Raw genomic sequence first — 19,100 nt, 5'->3', positions numbered from 1 at the left:
TCAATGTGGGCCTTTGACCACCGACAATAGAACTTAGCCGATGAACCATGTTGTCAGACCAAATCAACCTAGCCGAAAACTATAGGATTCGTCGAGCAAACCGTCAGATAGTGAAATTTTGTAGAGCTAAGTCGTATTTTCTGGTAGTGTGCATATTTATCCAAGTTTAAGAAATAGTTAAAGAAATAGTTAAAGGAAAAGAGAAAAAGAAATGAAAAGGAAGCACCAACAATCACTTTTCTTGGAAAATTGTACACCAAGTAAATTCAGGAAGCATCACATACTTGCAGTGCTAGGTGGTCATTCCAAAATCAAGATCAATGGGTCATCTTTTGCATTTGAAACAGTCATTAGAATGGCTTTCTTATCTTATACGCCCACAGCTGGAAACCGAAAAAGAAAAGGGAAGTGAGTATGGAATAGCTTTTGTGAACTTTTTGATGTTGGTACAGAGTAACAAGTGTAAAGGGAGATAAGTAATGGCCAAATTAAAGAAAAGGGTGAAGGGAGAATTTTCTTTGTAATTTAGCGAGTGTAAAGGGTATAGTTGTGGTCACAGAAGGAAGTATCTTCTTTTGGAAACTATGGTACTTTACAAGTTAAACATGGTTTACTTACCAGACTAAATATGAAGACAAACGTCAGTGTTAATTGCCACTCATATCAGGAAGAGAAGAAATAGCTTCTACCATGAACCAAAATAAAGCGGTGGATTCTAACATGGATGACAAGATCAAGAGTATGGACACAGAGAAAATCAAGAAATACTTGTTCCGAATTGCCATGCAGAGGGATTGGGAAGCAGTTGTTAGAACCTATGAGCTCAACGAGAGGGCTCACGGGGAAAAAATCACCAAGTCAGGTGACACAGCACTACACATAGCAGTATCCGATGGCCAAGAAAAACATGTTGAAGAGCTCGTAAAACTGGTTACTGTAAAGGAGCTTCAAATTCGAAACGAGCGAGGGAATACCCCTCTCCACATCGCGTCATGGATGGGAAACGTGAAAATGTGTTGCTGCCTTGCCAAGGCTCAGCCATCGCTGGTCATTACTTTTAATGTAGACAATGAGACTCCTCTATTCTTGGCTGCTGTCTATGGTAAAAAAGATGCCTTCTTATGCATGCACCACATCTATACCCCTACCCTTGGAGATGATCGTCAGAAACGCTACAAATATTGTAGGAGGAATGACGGTGATACCATCTTGCATTCTGCAATTTCCGGGGACTACTTTGGTAATTAGCCCCTAACTGGATTACTTCCATATATATCAGCTATATACTCCCTTATGTAAAGTAAATAACAGCGTGTACCTTGTTGGTTGACAGATTTGGCATTTCAGATAATTGACTTGTATGGAGATCTTGTTAATTATGTCAATGCGCAAGGCTTTTCCCCTCTCCATCTTCTGGCTACCAAGCCTTCTGCCTTCAAAAGCGGTAGCCACCTCGGCCTATTCCAAAAAATTATTTACTACTGTGAGTATTAGTACTTATTATTGGTTACTTTGAAATCTAATTACAAGTATCACTCTACTCATTCTTCTTTGTACATATATGGTAATTTGGAAGGTATTTATGTTGATGAGCTCAAGGCGGATCGATCTAATGGGGGGATAATTAAGACATTCAAAGTGGAAGAGAAACCCAATTATCCAGAAAACTACCAGATATGCATCAACTTCATTCGGTTGTTCAGGGAAACAATTCCCAGTGGTAGGAGAACAAATATCTCAAAATACCTCAATTATTTGAGTATTTCTCCTGCAAACATCAAGCAATCACAGAAATATAATTATAGCCAAGTGATTATAATTTAGATTTAAATTTTTTATCTTCATTTTGTAGTTATCAAAAACGTCGTCCAAGCCAATCAGAGACAGAGGAGAGAAATAAAATCAGCAGATCCAGAGAACCAGCGTACTCTCAACACTTCAAATTCAGGTAACTTCTAAGGAAGGCATGCTGTGTCATACTCTTTTTTTGTCACATTTGACGAAGTAGAAATCGTAGACCTATCTTAATCCTCACCCTTGACCCCACACTTCCAAATATAGGGGAGTAAATTGGGGTGTAGGGTTTGAAGAGAATCTTAGTCGAGAAAATTGTATATGCAGGGTCAAAATCCAATGATCTAAGTCAAGGACACCAAAAGTTTCCCAGAAACTACACAACCTGCTTTGAGTTTGTCAAGCTTATATCAAAGGCAATGCTGATTGTTCTTGGCTTAGGTAATAAAGCAGCCATGCACTTTCCATTTTATCTCCTAATCTCTCTTAATTAGATACATAATTTTCTTTATCTAATCATTATTATATGTTGTTTAAAGGATCTACCCAGATAAGAAAGATAAGGGAAAAGAAAAAAAAACACAAATGGTCTGTTCAGATCATGAACGAATTGTTAAAACGAGCTGCCATGTATGAGTATGAAGACAGTGGTATGAATCCGCAGGTCACCACGGCACCTTCCCACAAAGAAAATGACATTGATGAAACCACACCTTATAACATTGCTGATGGCGGCCCCATCCTCATGCCCCCCGATAGCGCCGTCCCCGCCCCCATGCCTGAACAGAAGGCTGAGAAGCCAAATAATGGTAAAGAAAAGATCCCAGAAGGTAACAGCTATTTCACTTGCTTAATTAGAATTTATGGTGACCCATCGTAACAACCTAAGGGTGCGTTTGTTGCACCGGACTAAATCGGACTGGACTAACTTTAGGGATTAAGCTGGACTGGCTTAGACTAGACTAAGCTGGACTAACTTAATGAAGCGTTTAGTGTAATATCGGATTAAGAACTAAAATAATAATATTTAATTCTATCTTTTACATTTTGTTCTTTTTCTTTTTTCTTTTACCTTTCTAGAGCACCCTTTCTCTCTAGAATGCTCTCCATTTTTTCCTCCTTCCCGTCCAACTGCCTCTGTGTCTCTCTTTTTACTTTCTCCCTCATCACCATTCTTTTTCACCACTTTCTCCCTCATCTTCAAATTCCATTTTTTTTTTCATTAATTCTCAACAAAAGCTTCTGATTTGTCATATGGGTTTTTTTTTTTTTCCTAAACTTTTCACAAGCTTTTGAATTTCATTTGGGTTTTGGCAGATTGGTATTTTTTGTCTTCTGGGTTTTGGCTGGCATCGTGGAGTTTGCCGACGATATCCCGGCGGATGAAGGTGATGGTCGAGAACGATATTGGGAGTTGACGAAGTCGAGGATCTGAACAGAGGAGAAGCACTACCTTTTGACAGCGAGCTCGACGATAAACTAGAGATGTGCACGGGAAAAGCAGATATGAGGTCTCATAATTCTGGGTTCTGGGCAAGGAGAGAGGGAGAGAGTAGGAGAGAGTGAAACAAAGAGCGGAGAAAGGAGGACGAGCAGGAAGTCACCCTCGCGATTTTCTCTGGGCTTACGAGTCCGCCCAATTTCGGGGATCCTGGTTAAGACCTCGTAAGGAGGTGTTTAATCCGAGCGAATCCCACCTAATCTCATTAAACCAAATCCTGCAGCAGACCAAATAAGGGACTATAGTCCAGTCCAGTCCAGTCCTCCTTAATCCTATCAAACAAACGGGCCCTAATAGTAAAGCTAAAGTTACTCAACTACTACAAATCCTAGGGTGCTAATCCTAATTAAAAGCAAAATATGAAAATAATAAAATTCTAAACAAATACCCTCAAAACTTGAAACACTGCATAAGGGCCATAAGGGCATAAGCGAAGTCAAGGGATTTCCTTCTAACTAGTGGCTGAGAGTAAGCAAGCTACCTTCATTCAACTTCAAACACAATGACTACCAATGCGTAATTTGTCATATTTACAGAGAACAAAAAATGAAAAATTAAAGGGTTTCTAGAATAAAATTTAGAATTTTCTACAATCTTACAATTCTCGAATACAATTCTAATACTTCATTCTTCTCCATAAGAAGATATTTATAAGATTACACAAGAGCAATACTAGGAAATAAATCATAATAATTCTTTGTCTACAAGACAAGGAAACCTAAACCAAATTAAATCATCCATATGTGTCAAAAAATTGAGGATTATGATAACAAATATCTTCTTCAAGATGATCCGTCAATTTCCTTGAAATAGCCTCCAAATCAAATAAATTTTTCTAGCGGTAGTGATGATTAAAAAACATTAACTGTTTTGCTTAATTATGATATTCATACCGTGATATGGTATTCTGTTATAATGGCTTCTTTTTTGGATGAGGAAAGTATTGCCCCTTCAAGAATCATTATTATTTTTATTATTTTGTCACATTTGACTGGAGTAGAAATCCTAGACCTATCTTATCCTACCCTCCCAAATACAGGGAAGCAAATTAGGGTTTATAAATCTTAGTTTGTCGAGAAAATTTTATATATGATTGGTATTCAGACCATCTTCCAGCCCAATCGAATCTAGAATTAAAGATTAGAAAGAAAAAAAATGAGGATGTAAAGGTAGAGAGGAAAAGAAAACAGAGAGCAAAGAAGATTTTCATGATTTGGATAATGTTCCCAGTGCACAGGACAGCTGCTAAGGCTATAGGGCAGCAACATTACAATTCATCTCTGACATACATGTGGCAGCAGATTAGAGTTTAAATCAAAATGCAAATTATATAAAACTAGACGTGCAAAAAGACAGTAGATGTGAAATCATGTCAAGCTCCTAATTAAATCATATAAAATTACTAATTAAATCAAATCTCTAAAATACTATATTTTTTATTTTTCAACACTCCCTCAAACTTATGATGTGAAATCATAAGTTTGCCAAGAAGGAAATAAGATCTAATTTGAAAATTTGTCAACACCCCTTCATGTGGGACCATGTATTAAGTGAAGCCAAACGTGCAGTTAATCTTTATTGATATACTGAAACTAACGGTAATCTTTTCGAAAGCTTAACAAATTACAATCCATCACTCTAAACTAACGCCTCTTTTCGAATAGTCAACTGGAACTAGCGCCAATCTTTTTGAAAGTTTGACTAACAAATCATAATTCTCGAAACTAATATCTATATTCGAAAGCCTATCTGGAACTAACTCTAATATTTTCGAAAGCCTAAAACTAAACTCACAAGAAAAAAAAAAAAAATAAATAAAACACAAAAAAAATTACATGATAGGAAACAGATCCTACTGTGAATTTTCCCCCCTAAACTCTTTCCTCCTAGGCATCGAAACTACGTACTTTTTCTTCCCTTTTTTTCTTCTTCATGGTAACAAAAATTTATCTTCTTCTAATAATCGTAGACAATCTTCACCTTCAGGTTCGTGGCTTGTGGGTGCACGAAGAAAATTAGCTTCGTGCACCCACAGGGAAGTGCTCACAACAAAGTTCAAGCAAGGATTGAACTCTGCTCTGATACTAAGTTGAAAATAAAGGGTTTAGGATAAATTTAGAATTCTCTACAATCTTACAATTCTCGAAGACATCTTCATTCTTCTCCATAAAGAAGTATTTATAAGATTACAAAAGAGCAATACTAGGTAATAAATCAAAACAATCCTTTGTCTACAAGACAAAAAAACCTAAACCAAATCAAATCATATTAAAACCCTAATTAACTCATATAAAATCACTAATTAAATTAAATCCCTAAAATACTTTTTTTTGTTTTGTCGAAATCTTTTTTATTTTCCAATACAAATTAAAGTTGTTGATCACTTGGCAAACTTGAGACCAAAATAGAATTGAGTTTTCTTGATTCCTAAGAGTTTTTTTCATACCCGTAACACAAGTCAGTATACCACATATCCTAATATAAGTGAAGAGATGAGTTATTTTTTAATCTTTCCACTTGTATTATGACAATACTTGTAGTGCACTGACTTGTGTTCTGTTTACATTGAAAAAATTCTCATCAATCCTCTCATTATCCGTTGATATAAAAAAAAAACAAACAAAATTTTAATCCCTAAAATAAGATGAAGTTTAGAAAAATGTCTTATACAAGATAAAAATTGATTTTTAGTCCCAATACTAGATTTAATGTCTACATATGCATTCAATGATTTTTTTTTTTTTTTAATTTATAATTTTATGGTGTCCATGAATTAAATTTTATGAAAAGTATTGTAATTAAACTTTAATACTCAATTGAATTCAAATGAATTAGCTTTTATTTGTTGACATTTGCATCACCAATTTATTGCAAGTATCTTATATAAGAAAATATTTTGATAGAGACTTTTCGGTACACTTGTAACATCCCACATCGTCCAGGGGAGTGATCCTTAAATGTATATTCTCATCCCTACCTAGCACGAGGCCTTTTGGGAGCTCACTGGCTTCGGGTTCCGTAGGAACTCCGAAGTTAAAAGAGAAGGGGGTTAGAGCAATCCCATGATGGGTGACCCACTGAGAAGTTGCTCGTGAGTTCCCAAAAACAAAACCGTGATGGAATGGTAAGCCCAAAGCGGACAATATCGTGCTACAGTAGTGGAGTCGGGCCTGGGAAGTGGTCCCGTCCGAGCCGGGATGTGACAATTTGGTATCAGAGCCTAACCCTGAGCGCGTGTGTGCCGACGAGGACGTCGGGCCCTTAAGGGGGGTGGATTGTGACATCCCACATCGCCCAGGGGAGTGATCCTTAAATGTATATTCCCATCCTTACCTAGCACGAGGCCTTTTGGGAGCTCACTGACTTCGAGTTCCGTAGGAACTCCGAAGTTAAGCGAGAAGGGGGCTAGAGCAATCCCATGATGGGTGACCCACTGGGAAGTTGCTTGCGAGTTCCCAAAAACAAAACCGTGAGGGAATGGTAAGCCCAAAGCGGACAATATCGTGCAACGGTGGTGGAGCGGGCCCGGGAAGTGATCCGCCCCGGGCCGAGATGTGACAACACTTATATTTTTTCATATTTTCTTATGTGCCACTAATTTATTACAATATATTTAGGTACGGACATTTCGGTACACTAGTTTAGTATAATATGTTTAAGTACGGACATTTCGATACAATAATTTAGTATAATATATTTAAGTACGAACATTTTGGTACCCTAATTTAGCATAATATGTTTAGATACAGATTTTTCGGTACACTATGGTTTTTGTATATGTTCTTATGTGCCACTATGCATCATATTATATTAGGTACTAACATTTCGGTACACTAGTCTGTGAAATATATTACAGTTTTTGTATATGTTCTTATGTGCCACTATGCATCATATTATATTAGGTATTGACATTTCGGTACACTAGTCTGTAAAATATATTATGGTTAGGACGTTTAGGTACACCAAATTTTTTTTTTCGTACAACATTATATTTTACACTAAGGGGAGGGAGAGTTCGGCTAAGCCACACAATAGGCACCTAATTTGATATCGAATTCACCCATCCACGAGATTCGAACCTAAGACCTCTCACTTATAAGTGAAGAGGAATACCACCAGATCGTAGTACTGAGTGGCTTAGGTACACTAATTAGAGGAATTAAACAAAATTAATGAATTAAAATGTGTATAATAATAAATTTAAATTTAATGTGGAGACATGAAGTAAGGTGTCCATTAAATATTAAAAAAAAAATATAATATAAATTTGAATGTTTTTTTTTAACAAACAATATTATCTACACTAAGGGGGTGGGGGACTAAGCTAAGCCTCACAATGGGTTAGCAATAATGTGGTTGAAATTCACTTTTAGTGAGAATCGAACCTAAGACCTCTTTGAAAAGAAATATCACGTAGTACTAAGTGGCATATAAATTTGAATTAAGTACATGTTAAAGGACTAAAATCTTCTTCAAGGATTAAAGTTTAAAAAAAAAAAAAAAAAAAAAAAAAAAAAAACCTTTTACTTAAGAGAGAGGTTTTAGGTCCGAATCTCGTTGATGGCGAATTCAATACTAAATTCGGTTGCCCATTGTGTGGCTTGCCGAACTCCCCTCCCCCTTAGTGTAAAAATATCGATGTACTAAAAAATAAAAAATAAAAAAAAAAGTTAAAAATAAACCCTTTGTTATAGATCAAATGGCTTGATAATTTCTAGGGTCATCAGCAGATAAAAAGGCAGAGGAAAATAAAACCCCAAGCGCAAACATGGAATCGCCAATACTGATTGCTGCAAAAAATGGGGTGACTGAAATGGTGGAGAAGATCCTTGAACTTTTTCCGGTGGCAATACACGATATGAACACAGAGAAAAAGAATGTAGTGTTGTTAGCAGTGGAATACAGGCAACCCCTTGTGTACAACCTCTTGCTAAAAAGGAAAATCCTGAAAGAAAGTGTGGTCAGTACAGTGGATCATGAAGGGAATAGTGCATTACATCTAGCAGCAAAGTTGGGAGAACATAAGCCTTGGCTAATTCCTGGAGCTGCGCTGCAAATGCAATGGGAAATCAGATGGTATGAGGTAAGGATTCAAAGAACTGAAATATTCAACCGATGAATCTTATATTTTTATTTTATCATTTTTTTCATCATACTATGTTATTTTAGGGTTGTTTTATTAACACCTCACATATTGTTGAATTAGAATACACCTCACATACTAAATACACTCCATATTTTTACTTTTTCAATCAAAATTTATCTTAGTACACCCCACATACTTTCCTATACTACCCTCACACCCCAAACTTTCTACATACATCCCACATTTTCCACATACATTCAACATTCTCTCATTATTCATTCTCACCACACCTCCAAATTTCAAGACTCTTGCCAAACATGTAAATGCTAATTATGCGGTGGACTACATGACATTCGATTGTTGGTTTATTTTACTGGTAGAGCACAAATCCAAAATTTGTGTCCCTCTCTATTACTCCATTAGAGTCAATCTCACAAAATTTGAACCCAAAAAAGAATGATAGGACATGGGTGAAATTTTTTTTTTTTTTCCAAAATTATAATGGGTTCAATTCTTTTTACTGTTCAAAATTTAAAAGAAAGTAGTGCCAACTGTTGAGCTTACCACTTAGAGAAAAAATTGTTTATATTATAATGGATTTATTCTTTTTTTGAGAAATCTAAAATTTGTTTTTGAGTAGTTATAGATTTTGATAACAAAAAAATGTTGTAGTTCTTACAAAATCCAAAATGAAGTAAGTCTGGTTACGAATTCGTAACATTGTTTTTTATTTTTAGGGTTTAGGTTTCTATCAATTTGGGGGTTTTTGTCAATTAGGGGTTTTAGGATTTTAGGGTTTGGGTTTAGACAACCAATTTAGAGATAGGGTTCATATTAGTAAATAATTTGTGTATTCAATTTTTTTAAAATTTTTTTGGGGCTAAATAGTCATTTCATGTTAATATACATGAGTGATTTAATAATACATATTTATGTGGAGTGCATTCAACAATATGTGGGATGCTAATAAAAAAACCCTTATTTTGTCTATGGTATATCTTTTACCAAACAATATTCACACACCAACTACATTGATTTCTATTTTTGTCGATATAAAGAGAAAATTAGGTAATAATTAATCTAACTATGATTAAGTAATGGACGGAAACCGAATAGCAAATCTAACTATTATTTGTGCCATCTAAATTTTGCATTCTTTGTAGATAATGTACATCGTCAGGATGGGCTAGCCAAAATTTAAATATAAGGTCTCTCATTTATAAGTGAAAAAGAAATATTATTAAACCGTAATACTAAGTAGTTGCATTCTTTGTAAAAATTAAGATAGTACACATGCGAAATTTGGAGAATATTTTTACTAACACATTAAAGATTTTAAGGTCTTCTTTAAAATAAAAAAATAGAAATATAGTTACACTAAAAGGCCCCTTGAACAGTTCTTGAGCCATCTTGAGGTTCTTAAATATGTCTATAACATTACTAGTTTTCAAAATTTCCCCAACATAATTATAGATGACAGTGAATAAACTATAGACAAAGAATCGGAATAATTTCATTTCTGCAAAAAAATAAAAATAAATAAATAAATAAATAAAAGATTAAAATGATAATAAATTAAGAAAATTTGACCATTCATCCCTAATTTTGACTTGACAGGAGCTTTGATCTTGAAACTAAGAATTGGTAAATATTGGTTTCTGAATTTGTCACAATCTAGAGCCCCTAGAGAAACACTGTTCAAATTTTCATATATATATATATATATATATATATATATATATATATATATATAAGGTATTAAGGGACATAAGTTAGTGACGAAGTTACCCAAAAGAATCGTTGCTCCACATTATGACAATTTTAGAGATCAATTCTTAAGGATTTATAATTCATGAACCACTGCCTCCAATTTTCTCACAAATTAATAGTTAAATATCAAGTTCCCAATTTTAAACAATTTATTTCCTAATTTGTTGTTTGTAATTTGTAGTATGTAAAAACCTCCATGCCTCTACACTTCTTTGCCCGCCACAACAAGAAGGGCAGGACAGCAAAGGACATCTTCACCGAAACCCACGACACAATCGTCAAGACCGGGGGGGAGTGGCTAACCAACACCTCCAAGTCCTGCTCTGTCGTGGCCGCCCTCGTTGCCACTGTCGCCTTTGCAACCTCAACCACCATCCCCGGCGGCATGAACAAAAAAAGCGGAAAACCAACCCTAGAAAACCAGCCAGCTTTCAACATCTTCGCCATTGCCTCCCTGGTCGCCCTCTGCTTCTCCGTCATGGCCGTGGTCATGTTCCTAGCCATCTTAACTTCCCGGTACCAAGAGAAGGACTTCGGTAAGGACCTGCCGAGAAAGCTTTTGGTAGGGTTGACGTCGCTGTTTGTCTCTATAGCTTCCATGTTGGTTTCTTTTTGCACGGGACATTTTTTCGTGCTTAAAGATAAGCTCAAATACGCTGCATTTCCGGTTTACGTCATCACTTGCTTTCCGATAACCTTTTTTGCCATAGTGCAGTTTCCACTGTACTTTGATCTGATTTGGGCTACTTTTAAGAAGGTACCACAACGGAGTTACAAGATAGTTCCTCTTTAATTTCAACACCAACAGCCCCTATTTACATGGGGAGGTAAACTTGAGTTACAAAATTAAACATGCATGTGTACTTTGATTTCAATTTGCATGTTTTGCTTTAGTTGCCAATTTGTTGGAATTTGTGCTTCGTATACTTTGTTTTACGGTCGTCATTCAGTTTTTAAATTTATTGTTCTTAAATTGCGTCACATATTCAGTCATTTTATTTATTTTTATTTTTTTCTACGAGTGGAGCTATATTTTCTTTTTCACTGTCATGTAATCTTTTTCTTCATCATATGATTTCTGTAATGTAAGAGGTTGAACAAATTGAGATTTATAAGTGAAATACAGTGACCTTTGTATGCTCATCCTCCAAGGGAAGGATATGCTTTGTTTTATTCCGAGTCGTAAAGGATAATATATCCTCTCTTTTTTCTTTGAGGATCGATTAGAGATAATTAAGCATTGAAATTTACCACGTGAAAGTTTACGAAGTTTGGGAGGAGCTTGAAAATTCCACTAGGTTTATGCATCATGACAATTCTGAAAATAAAATATGATCTTAGAAAATGGCTTTCTTTTCACACTGAAAATAGTACTTTAGTAGGAAATAATTGATCAAAGCAGCTATCGAGTATGTGAATTGTTGTTGAGCTCCTAGTCTTCGTTCCCATTATGATTATAATGGCACACGATGAAACGACTCCAAACTCTAGAACGCACCACAAATAAAGGACACTCTCATTATCTTTGTTAGGACAAAATGTATATGTACCTATAAAAAGAATATATCTTTTTGTATATACAACGATACAGAGATTAGTCGCGTAATGCGTGTGATGTGTTTTATGTGTCGCACTTAGGGATAGGCAGCGGTTATGGCAAGTGGGTAATCACAGTTATTTACCCATAACCGTTTACCACATAATCGTTTACCCGTTAGGTAATTGCATAAATAGTTATACCCATAACCATAACCGTTTGTAAACGGTTATCCATACTCATAACCGTGTACCCATTTAACCATAACCATAACCATTTACCCGTTTATCCTTTTTTTACCCATTTACCCCTTTTTTCACCCGTCTACATGTTTTTTTTTTAACAACTTGAAAATTACAAAAGAAAATTTTGTCATAATTTTTGTTTTTTGACAATTAAACACCATTAGTGGTATATTTTAGCATGCATTTGCCTATTTAAATCATTTAAGTCCTCATACAATTTCAATAATTAAAATAATAGTTTACAAACGATATTTTTTTGTTACACCCAAGCAAGTCTTTAATTATAATCCATATGATTACAAAGTAAAGCTTCTAAAAACAAAAGGTAATCACTATCTTGAATACTAGATGATTCAAATACTTTCATAATATCCCTCTTGATAGTAATTCTAGAAATAGCCTTAAATAAGGGTTGCAATGAGTTGCAAAACCTCTTAAAACCCATGTGGTCCACCATAGATAAAGGATACTCATGTAAGATAATCATATAAGCTAGCTTTTTCCTAGCATTACCTTCATCAAAACTATATGCACCATGTTTAACAGACCCATCACCAGTTATAACTGGACTCTTTTTCTTTGTCATCAATATAAGACATGTTCTAACATGTGAACGTAAAGATGAAGAGGGTCCGAACTAGAGGGAAGGGGGAGAGAGAGAGAGAGAGAGAGAGAGAGCCTGCTTCTAAAACCCTCAAAATCCTTGCGATAATTTTTTTTTTTTTTTTTTTTTTTACATATATTAAATTAAATGGGTAAATGGATACCCGTATAACCGCAGGTAATACCCATAACCGATGGATATCCATTATAACAGTGGGTAATACCCATAACCGCCCATTTAAATTTCACAGATAAACGGTTATACCAATAACCGTTCATTCGTCTAAACGGTTACCCATAAAGGTAATCGTGAACTTTAAATGGGCGGGTAACCGCAGTTACCTAAACCCATGAGTATTTTGCCAATCCCTAGTGACACTGATTAAAAATAGTAATATCAATTAATAGCTATAAACTATTTATTTTTCGGTCATATTAAGCGGGTTTTTCTATAATATATTAGCATATGAAGTATGAATTGAAAATGACTCGTCATGTTAATTTTGCGTATGAGCTTATGAAAATGAGTCAATATGTTATTACATGAATCACGATGAAGATATCTCCGAGTACTTGGTAACAATAACGTTTTTGAAACTTGAATTTGGAGACGTACCTCAGAATTCAAACTAGAATGATTCACATTCATCTTGGAAATTAGAGTGAAGGTTAAAGGTCTTCTTAAGTCAAGGTGTCCCTACTTCCAATCTTACGCGATTTATGTGTCCCACAACAAAGGATGATATCGACAGGAGCGAATGTCCCCAGGGTCATTTCGGTCCTCTCAAGAACTTAAATTTCCGGGATTTTGAAGCCGAAAAACGAGTTCAGTTCTGCTGTGCGTAAAAAGCTTCTGCCCACCCTCTTCCTGCATTTGTGACACCTATCTTCTTGGTTAACAAGCGGTTTGATCTCCTTCGCACTTTCTCTAGGGCACGATGGAAAGAATAATCTTGCATCTGAACACTCATACAATTGCTCCCATTAACTTCTTTCGTTTTGCCAAGGTTTGAAACAATGCAGCTTAAAGCCTTAAAGTGGACAGTAAGCAAAACAATGCAGCATATAACTAGTTCTTTTTATAAGAATTACATAACTAGTGCTTCTTGCTATAAGCACTTTGCTTTGAAGCTCAAAATCATTTAATAAAAAGCGCTTTCAATAATTTAAAAACACTTTTCAAACGATTGCTTCACGTCAAATTGGAAAACCTATTTGTTAAATTATTTGTACAAATAACATTTTCAAGCAAAATATATATATATACACGTTGTCTCTAGTCTGAGTGATGTACACAAATCCTCCATATTCTTTAATTTATATTCAGCATAGTTTTGAATAAATTGGGAGGACCCCACTATGAAAACTCGAAAGACAATTATTGATGTAATATGAAATAAACCAAACAAATCTGCCAAAACGATAGAGTTAGGATTCTCCAAGCTAAAATGACGTCGTATTGGCTTGCATAAAGTCCAACTTGGCCATATCTTCCCTCTAAACAGTGTGTAATTATAAACATTATTTTTTTATTTGATTCCCATTAGTTTATGCAGCCGAACAAACAATTTGTATAATGATCAGGCCAAATCATGAATTTGTTCGTAAATTTAATGAATTTCCTAATTTACTAATTGTTGGCTTTCAGAAAAATAGTTTACTTGCCTGCATAATTAATTCGTGAGTGGCATATTTGAAGATAGATGAAAATGCCACACACATTGTCCCTCACGTGCTAATTTCATTAAAATAATATTGTGATTGAGTTATATATATATTTTTTAAATTACAAAATTAAAATTCAGACAATAAAACCATATGAATTAAGATTATTGCTAGGGAGATTAAAATTTTGTAAACCAAATGATGTGATTGTTAATAATTGGATTATTACTTAAATATTGATTAGCATGCTTATTTTCTATTTGTCACATCCCGGTCTGGGGTCCACCACATCCTGAGCCCGCTCCAACACCGTAACACGATATTGTCCGCTTTGGGCCCCAACTATGTCTTGGGAACTCACACGAGAACTTATGAATTAAGATTATTGCTAGGGAGATCAAAATTTTGTAAACCAAATGATGTAATTGTTAATGATTGGATTATTACTTAAATGTTGATTGGATTATTACTTAAATATTGATTAGCATGCTTATTTTCTATTTGTCACGTCTCGGGCCCGCTCCACCACCGTAACACGATATTTTTCGCTTTGGGCCCCAACTACGCCCTCGCGGTTTTGTTTCTGGGAACTCACACGAGATCTTCCCAGTGGATCACTCATCATGGGAGTGCTCTCGCGCGCTACTCGCTTAACTTCTGAGTTTCCATGGAACCCGAAGCCAGTGAGCTCCCAAAAGGCCTCGTGCTAGGTGGGGATGAGAATATACATATAAGGATCACTCCCCTAGGCGATGTGGGATCTTACAATCCACCCCACCTTAGGGGCCCGACGTCCTCGTCGGCACACCATAGCCAGGGTTAGGCTCTGATACCAAATTGTCACATCCCGACCCGAGGTCCACGACATCCCGAGCCCGCTCCACTACCTTAACACGATATTGTCCGCTTTGGGCCCCGACTACGCCTTCACGGTTTTGTTTCTGGGAACTCACACAAGAACTTCCTAGTGGGTCACCTATCATGGGAGCGCTCTCGCGCGCTACTCGCTTAGCTTCAGAGTTCCCATGGAACCCGAGGCCAGTGAGCTCCCAAATGGCCTTGTGCTAGGAGGGGATGAGAATATACATATAAGGATCACTCCCCTAGGCGATGTGGGATCTGACACTGTTGGTTACACATCATTTGGTTTGCAAATTTAATTTAAAATTTTGATCCCCCTAGCATTACCTAAATAAAATGAGACTCCGCCAAAACTATTAGACCAAAATCAAACTTTGGTCTTAATATCATTTCTCGTCTCTGAGGGAGAGAAAAATGAGAAAAAAAGAAAGAAAAAGGGTAATTTTTATCTTACTACCCTCAAGTTCTGCAAAATTAGCACTTAATTACATTTATTTTTTTTGTCTCACTTTAATACCTAAAGTTTGATTTTTCTGTCACTTTCATACTTAAAATTTTTTAATATTATTTAATTTCAAATTCCACGTTGCAGAAATTTAGAGCCAAAACTATGACACATCATCAATTAACGAAGCAGTTTTTTTTTAAACAAACGATATTATCTAAACTAAGGGGGAGGTGGATAAACTAACTCACAATGAGCTAGCAATAATGTGGTTCAAGTTTGCCTTTGATGAGAATCAAACCTAAAATCTCTCACTTACAAATGAAGAGGAATACTATTAAATCGTAATACTAAGTGACATTAACGAGGTAGTTAACATATTGACCAACAAATGAAAAGGAATACTATTCAAGTTTGCCTTTGATGAGAATCAAACCTAAAATCTCTCACTTACAAATGAAGAGGAATACTATTAAATCGTAATACTAAGTGACATTAACGAGGTAGTTAACATATTGACCAACAATTATAAGGTGCGAATTTTGCGAAATTAGTGGAAATTACCTAAAAAGGTAAAATGAAAAGACTCTTTAACAATAAAAAAAGTAGAGAAAAAAACGGATAATTGGTCAGTTTTTTTTCATTTGAATTCCCTTCACTTTTGACAAAAAAAAAAAAAAAAAAAAAAGAATTCCTTTCACTTGGTAACTGGTCGGTCCCATGCCTCTCTGAAGCTCCTCTCAGCTTGCTGTAATCTGTGACAAACTTCTCTGCAAAAATTCAAGCCATAAGTAAAGTGAGTCTCTTTTTCTTTCCTCTCTCACTTGTCTGCTTATGGTGTTTTTTGGCATTTTATGAAGGGGATTGGGTGTGGGCTAATGTGATTATTTGGCCACGTTTCTGGTAGAGATCTTGCTTAATTCTTTGGTGGGTGCTTGTTCTTTTCTGGGGTTTTGCTTTTCTTTTATCTGCTTCGTACACTGAGAGGAGGGGGAAGTAATCATTTTTGTTGTAAATTGAAAAAAAAAAAAAAAAAAAAATTTTCATCTTTTTGGTTGAATGAATAAAACCCAGAATTTTTTTGTTTTTGGTGAACTGGGTTTTTTTAATTTGAAATTGTTGAAATACGTCCAACTCGGACATTATTGTCTGCTTGTAATTCTTGAATTTTTTGTGGGATTTGGAATTTAGGTTCATTGGTGGGAAGTCTGTCAGCCAAGTGATTTGGGATCACTTGGAATTTTTCTGGGTTTTTGTTTTCTCGTTTCCCCAGTCTCTGTTGTGCTTGAACTTTGAGTTTTTAGAGAGAGAAACTTGAACTTTGAGTTTTAGAGAGAGAAACCCATCTGGGTAATTTGGAGATCTGGGATTTGCTTAGGGTCTTATGCCCCATGAGGACTTTCTTTCCCTCTGAGTCAGGTAAAGAATCACAGCTCAATGCCCTCAATCCACCTCTTCTTCTATATAATTGGTATGATCTTTTCAAGAAAATTAAGCTAGAAGTAAATGCAATGAGGAAATCAAAGATAAAGGTGCTGTCATATTTCTCATAGCCATCAAAGAGGCGCAACCTTACAGATATATAGTAGAATGAAATGGAAACCCTAATGATTTGGTGCTCTGCACCCTACTATAACTATTGGGAAAAGATATACAATATGCCAGCTAGATAATAGATATATCATATAAGGGTCTAAATGTAATTGTCCGCATCAGTAAGTCATTCTTCCTAAATGCTTTAGTTTCAATAATTATTTTTTATATTTACTTCCCAATTCACAATTTTGATTTTGATGTTATATTTTGGTGTGTATGTGCAAATTACTGTAGAGAATCTCTTATCAAGGTCCCCGAGCCGCCAATACTCCCGTTCTATAAACCTGTTGATTATGTCAAAGTTTTAGCTCAAATTCATGAAGAACTTGAGTTGTGTCCTCCACAGGAACAGTCGAATCTTTACTTGTTACAATGCCAGGTCTTTAGGGGCCTCGGAGAAGTCAAGCTGCTGCGAAGAAGCCTTCGTGCAGCTTGGCAGAAAGCTAACTCCATTCATGAGAAGCTCATATTTGGAGCATGGTTGAAGTATGAGAAGCAAGGGGAAGAGCATATTTCCAACTTGCTTGCCAGTTGTGATAAATGTGCACAAGAATTTGGGCCAGTAGATATTTTGACTCAGCTTCCTATTGATGCAACTGTAAGTCGTACCCATGAGAATATTTCGATGAATGGGAACGAAATACCAAGAAATGTCAGTTTTAGAAAACAAGATGAGAAAGTAGATTGTGATAGGCAGAAAATATCAAGCCTTTCTGCTCCATTTCATGCCATGCTTAATGGGTGTTTCTCGGAATCACTTCGCGAGGACATAGATTAGTCACAAAACAATATCAGTGCATCAGGTATGAGGACAATCATTGAGTTCAGTGTGACAGGCAGTTTGAATGAAGTCCCTACTCATCTTTTGTTGGAAATATTAGTTTTTGCAAATAAATTTTGTTGCGAAAAGCTTAAAGATGCTTGCGACCGGAAACTTGCATCCTTTGTGTCTTCTAGAGAGGATGCGGTAGAACTCATGGCATATGCTCTTGAAGAGAACTGTCCTGTCCTTGCTGCATCATGTTTACAAGTTTTCTTAAATGATCTTCCTGATTGTTTGAATGACAACCGAGTGGTGGAGATATTCAGGCATGCTGATAGACAACAGAGATCGATCATGGTTGGTCAAGCCTCGTTTTCGCTATTCTGTTTATTAAGTGAAGTTTGTATGAACCTTGATCCGCAGTTGGATAAAACAGCTTGTTTCCTGGAACGATTGGTAGAGTTTTCTGAAAATGATAGACAAAGAATGCTGGCATTCCATCAGTTGGGATGCCTGAGGCTCTTGAGAAAAGAGTATGACGAAGCTAAGCGCCTTTTTGAAGAAGCTTTAAATGCAGGCCATATATATTCAGTAGCAGGATTAGCTAGACTGAGTTACATTAAGGGCCATAAACTTTGGTCATGTGAAAAGCTTAGCTCTGTAATCTGCACTGTTACGCCGCTTGGATGGATGTATCAGGAGAGGTCCTTGTACTGTGAAGGTGATAAGAGATGGGAAGACCTTGAGAAAGCATCTGAGCTGGATCCAACTCTTACTTACCCTTACATGTTTCGTGCGGCTACATTAATGAGAAACCAGAATGTTCAAGCTGCACTTGCAGAAATTAATCGGGTTCTGGGGTTTAAACATGCATTAGAATGCTTGGAACTCCGGTTTTGTTTCTATCTTGCTCTTGAGGACTATAAATCAGCCATTTGTGATGTTCAAGCAATTCTGACTCTCTCCCCAGATTATAGAATGTTTGAGGGACGGGTGGCAGCATCCAGTGGTGGATCTAGGATTTCAAGATCAGGGGTTCCAAAATAAAAGTTCAAAAAAATATATTAGACTAGTTTGGTTCTATATCATTATTTTTTATTGAATTTGGTTCATTGAATAATCAAGTTTAATCAACCACATCAAGTGGTCCAGTGATAAGGACGCGTATTTCGGCTCTCAAAATACAAAAAACAAGGAGGTCCTATGTTTAAGGCTCCAAGTTGGTGAGTCTGCT

General features: G+C 36.0%; 3 protein-coding genes across 3 annotated transcripts; all 3 read left to right on the top strand.

Annotated features, from left to right (window-relative positions):
- The first annotated feature begins 720 nt into the window (after positions 1–720).
- LOC137714633 (uncharacterized) lies at positions 721–3,212 on the top strand. The gene is made up of 7 exons (XM_068453797.1): positions 721–1,240; positions 1,334–1,483; positions 1,577–1,720; positions 1,853–1,948; positions 2,122–2,235; positions 2,334–2,624; positions 3,112–3,212. The coding sequence occupies exons 1-7, from the start codon at positions 721–723 to the stop codon at positions 3,210–3,212; spliced, it is 1,416 nt and encodes a 471-aa protein (XP_068309898.1).
- Positions 3,213–7,847: 4,635 nt separating this feature from the next.
- LOC137714764 (ankyrin repeat-containing protein ITN1-like) lies at positions 7,848–11,190 on the top strand. The gene is made up of 2 exons (XM_068453896.1): positions 7,848–8,378; positions 10,333–11,190. Exons 1-2 carry the CDS (start codon positions 8,064–8,066, stop codon positions 10,942–10,944), a joined length of 927 nt encoding a protein of 308 aa, XP_068309997.1. The 5' UTR covers positions 7,848–8,063; the 3' UTR covers positions 10,945–11,190.
- Positions 11,191–17,231: 6,041 nt separating this feature from the next.
- Positions 17,232–18,913, top strand: LOC137714632 (ETO1-like protein 1). Its single transcript, XM_068453796.1, has one exon. The coding sequence runs from the start codon at positions 17,909–17,911 to the stop codon at positions 18,911–18,913; it is 1,005 nt and encodes a 334-aa protein (XP_068309897.1). The 5' UTR covers positions 17,232–17,908.
- Positions 18,914–19,100: the final 187 nt, after the last annotated feature.

Source organism: Pyrus communis, chromosome 14 (genome assembly GCF_963583255.1).
Source record: "Pyrus communis chromosome 14, drPyrComm1.1, whole genome shotgun sequence".
Lineage (NCBI taxonomy): Eukaryota > Viridiplantae > Streptophyta > Magnoliopsida > Rosales > Rosaceae > Pyrus > Pyrus communis.
This window is presented reverse-complemented; position numbering and strand designations above follow the sequence as displayed.

What these genes read in the sequence shown, in the direction of transcription:
- LOC137714633 (XM_068453797.1), top strand. Translation starts at nt 721, where the DNA reads ATGGATGACAAGATCAAGAGTATGGACACAGAGAAAATCAAGAAATAC. An exon ending in AATTTCCGGGGACTACTTTG is followed by an intron (nt 1,241 to 1,333) that starts GTAATTAGCCCC and finishes GTTGGTTGACAG; the next exon opens with ATTTGGCATTTCAGATAATT. An exon ending in CAGGGAAACAATTCCCAGTG is followed by an intron (nt 1,721 to 1,852) that starts GTAGGAGAACAA and finishes TTCATTTTGTAG; the next exon opens with TTATCAAAAACGTCGTCCAA.
- LOC137714764 (XM_068453896.1), top strand. Translation starts at nt 8,064, where the DNA reads ATGGAATCGCCAATACTGATTGCTGCAAAAAATGGGGTGACTGAAATG. An exon ending in GGGAAATCAGATGGTATGAG is followed by an intron (nt 8,379 to 10,332) that starts GTAAGGATTCAA and finishes TGTAATTTGTAG; the next exon opens with TATGTAAAAACCTCCATGCC.
- LOC137714632 (XM_068453796.1), top strand. Translation starts at nt 17,909, where the DNA reads ATGAGGACAATCATTGAGTTCAGTGTGACAGGCAGTTTGAATGAAGTC.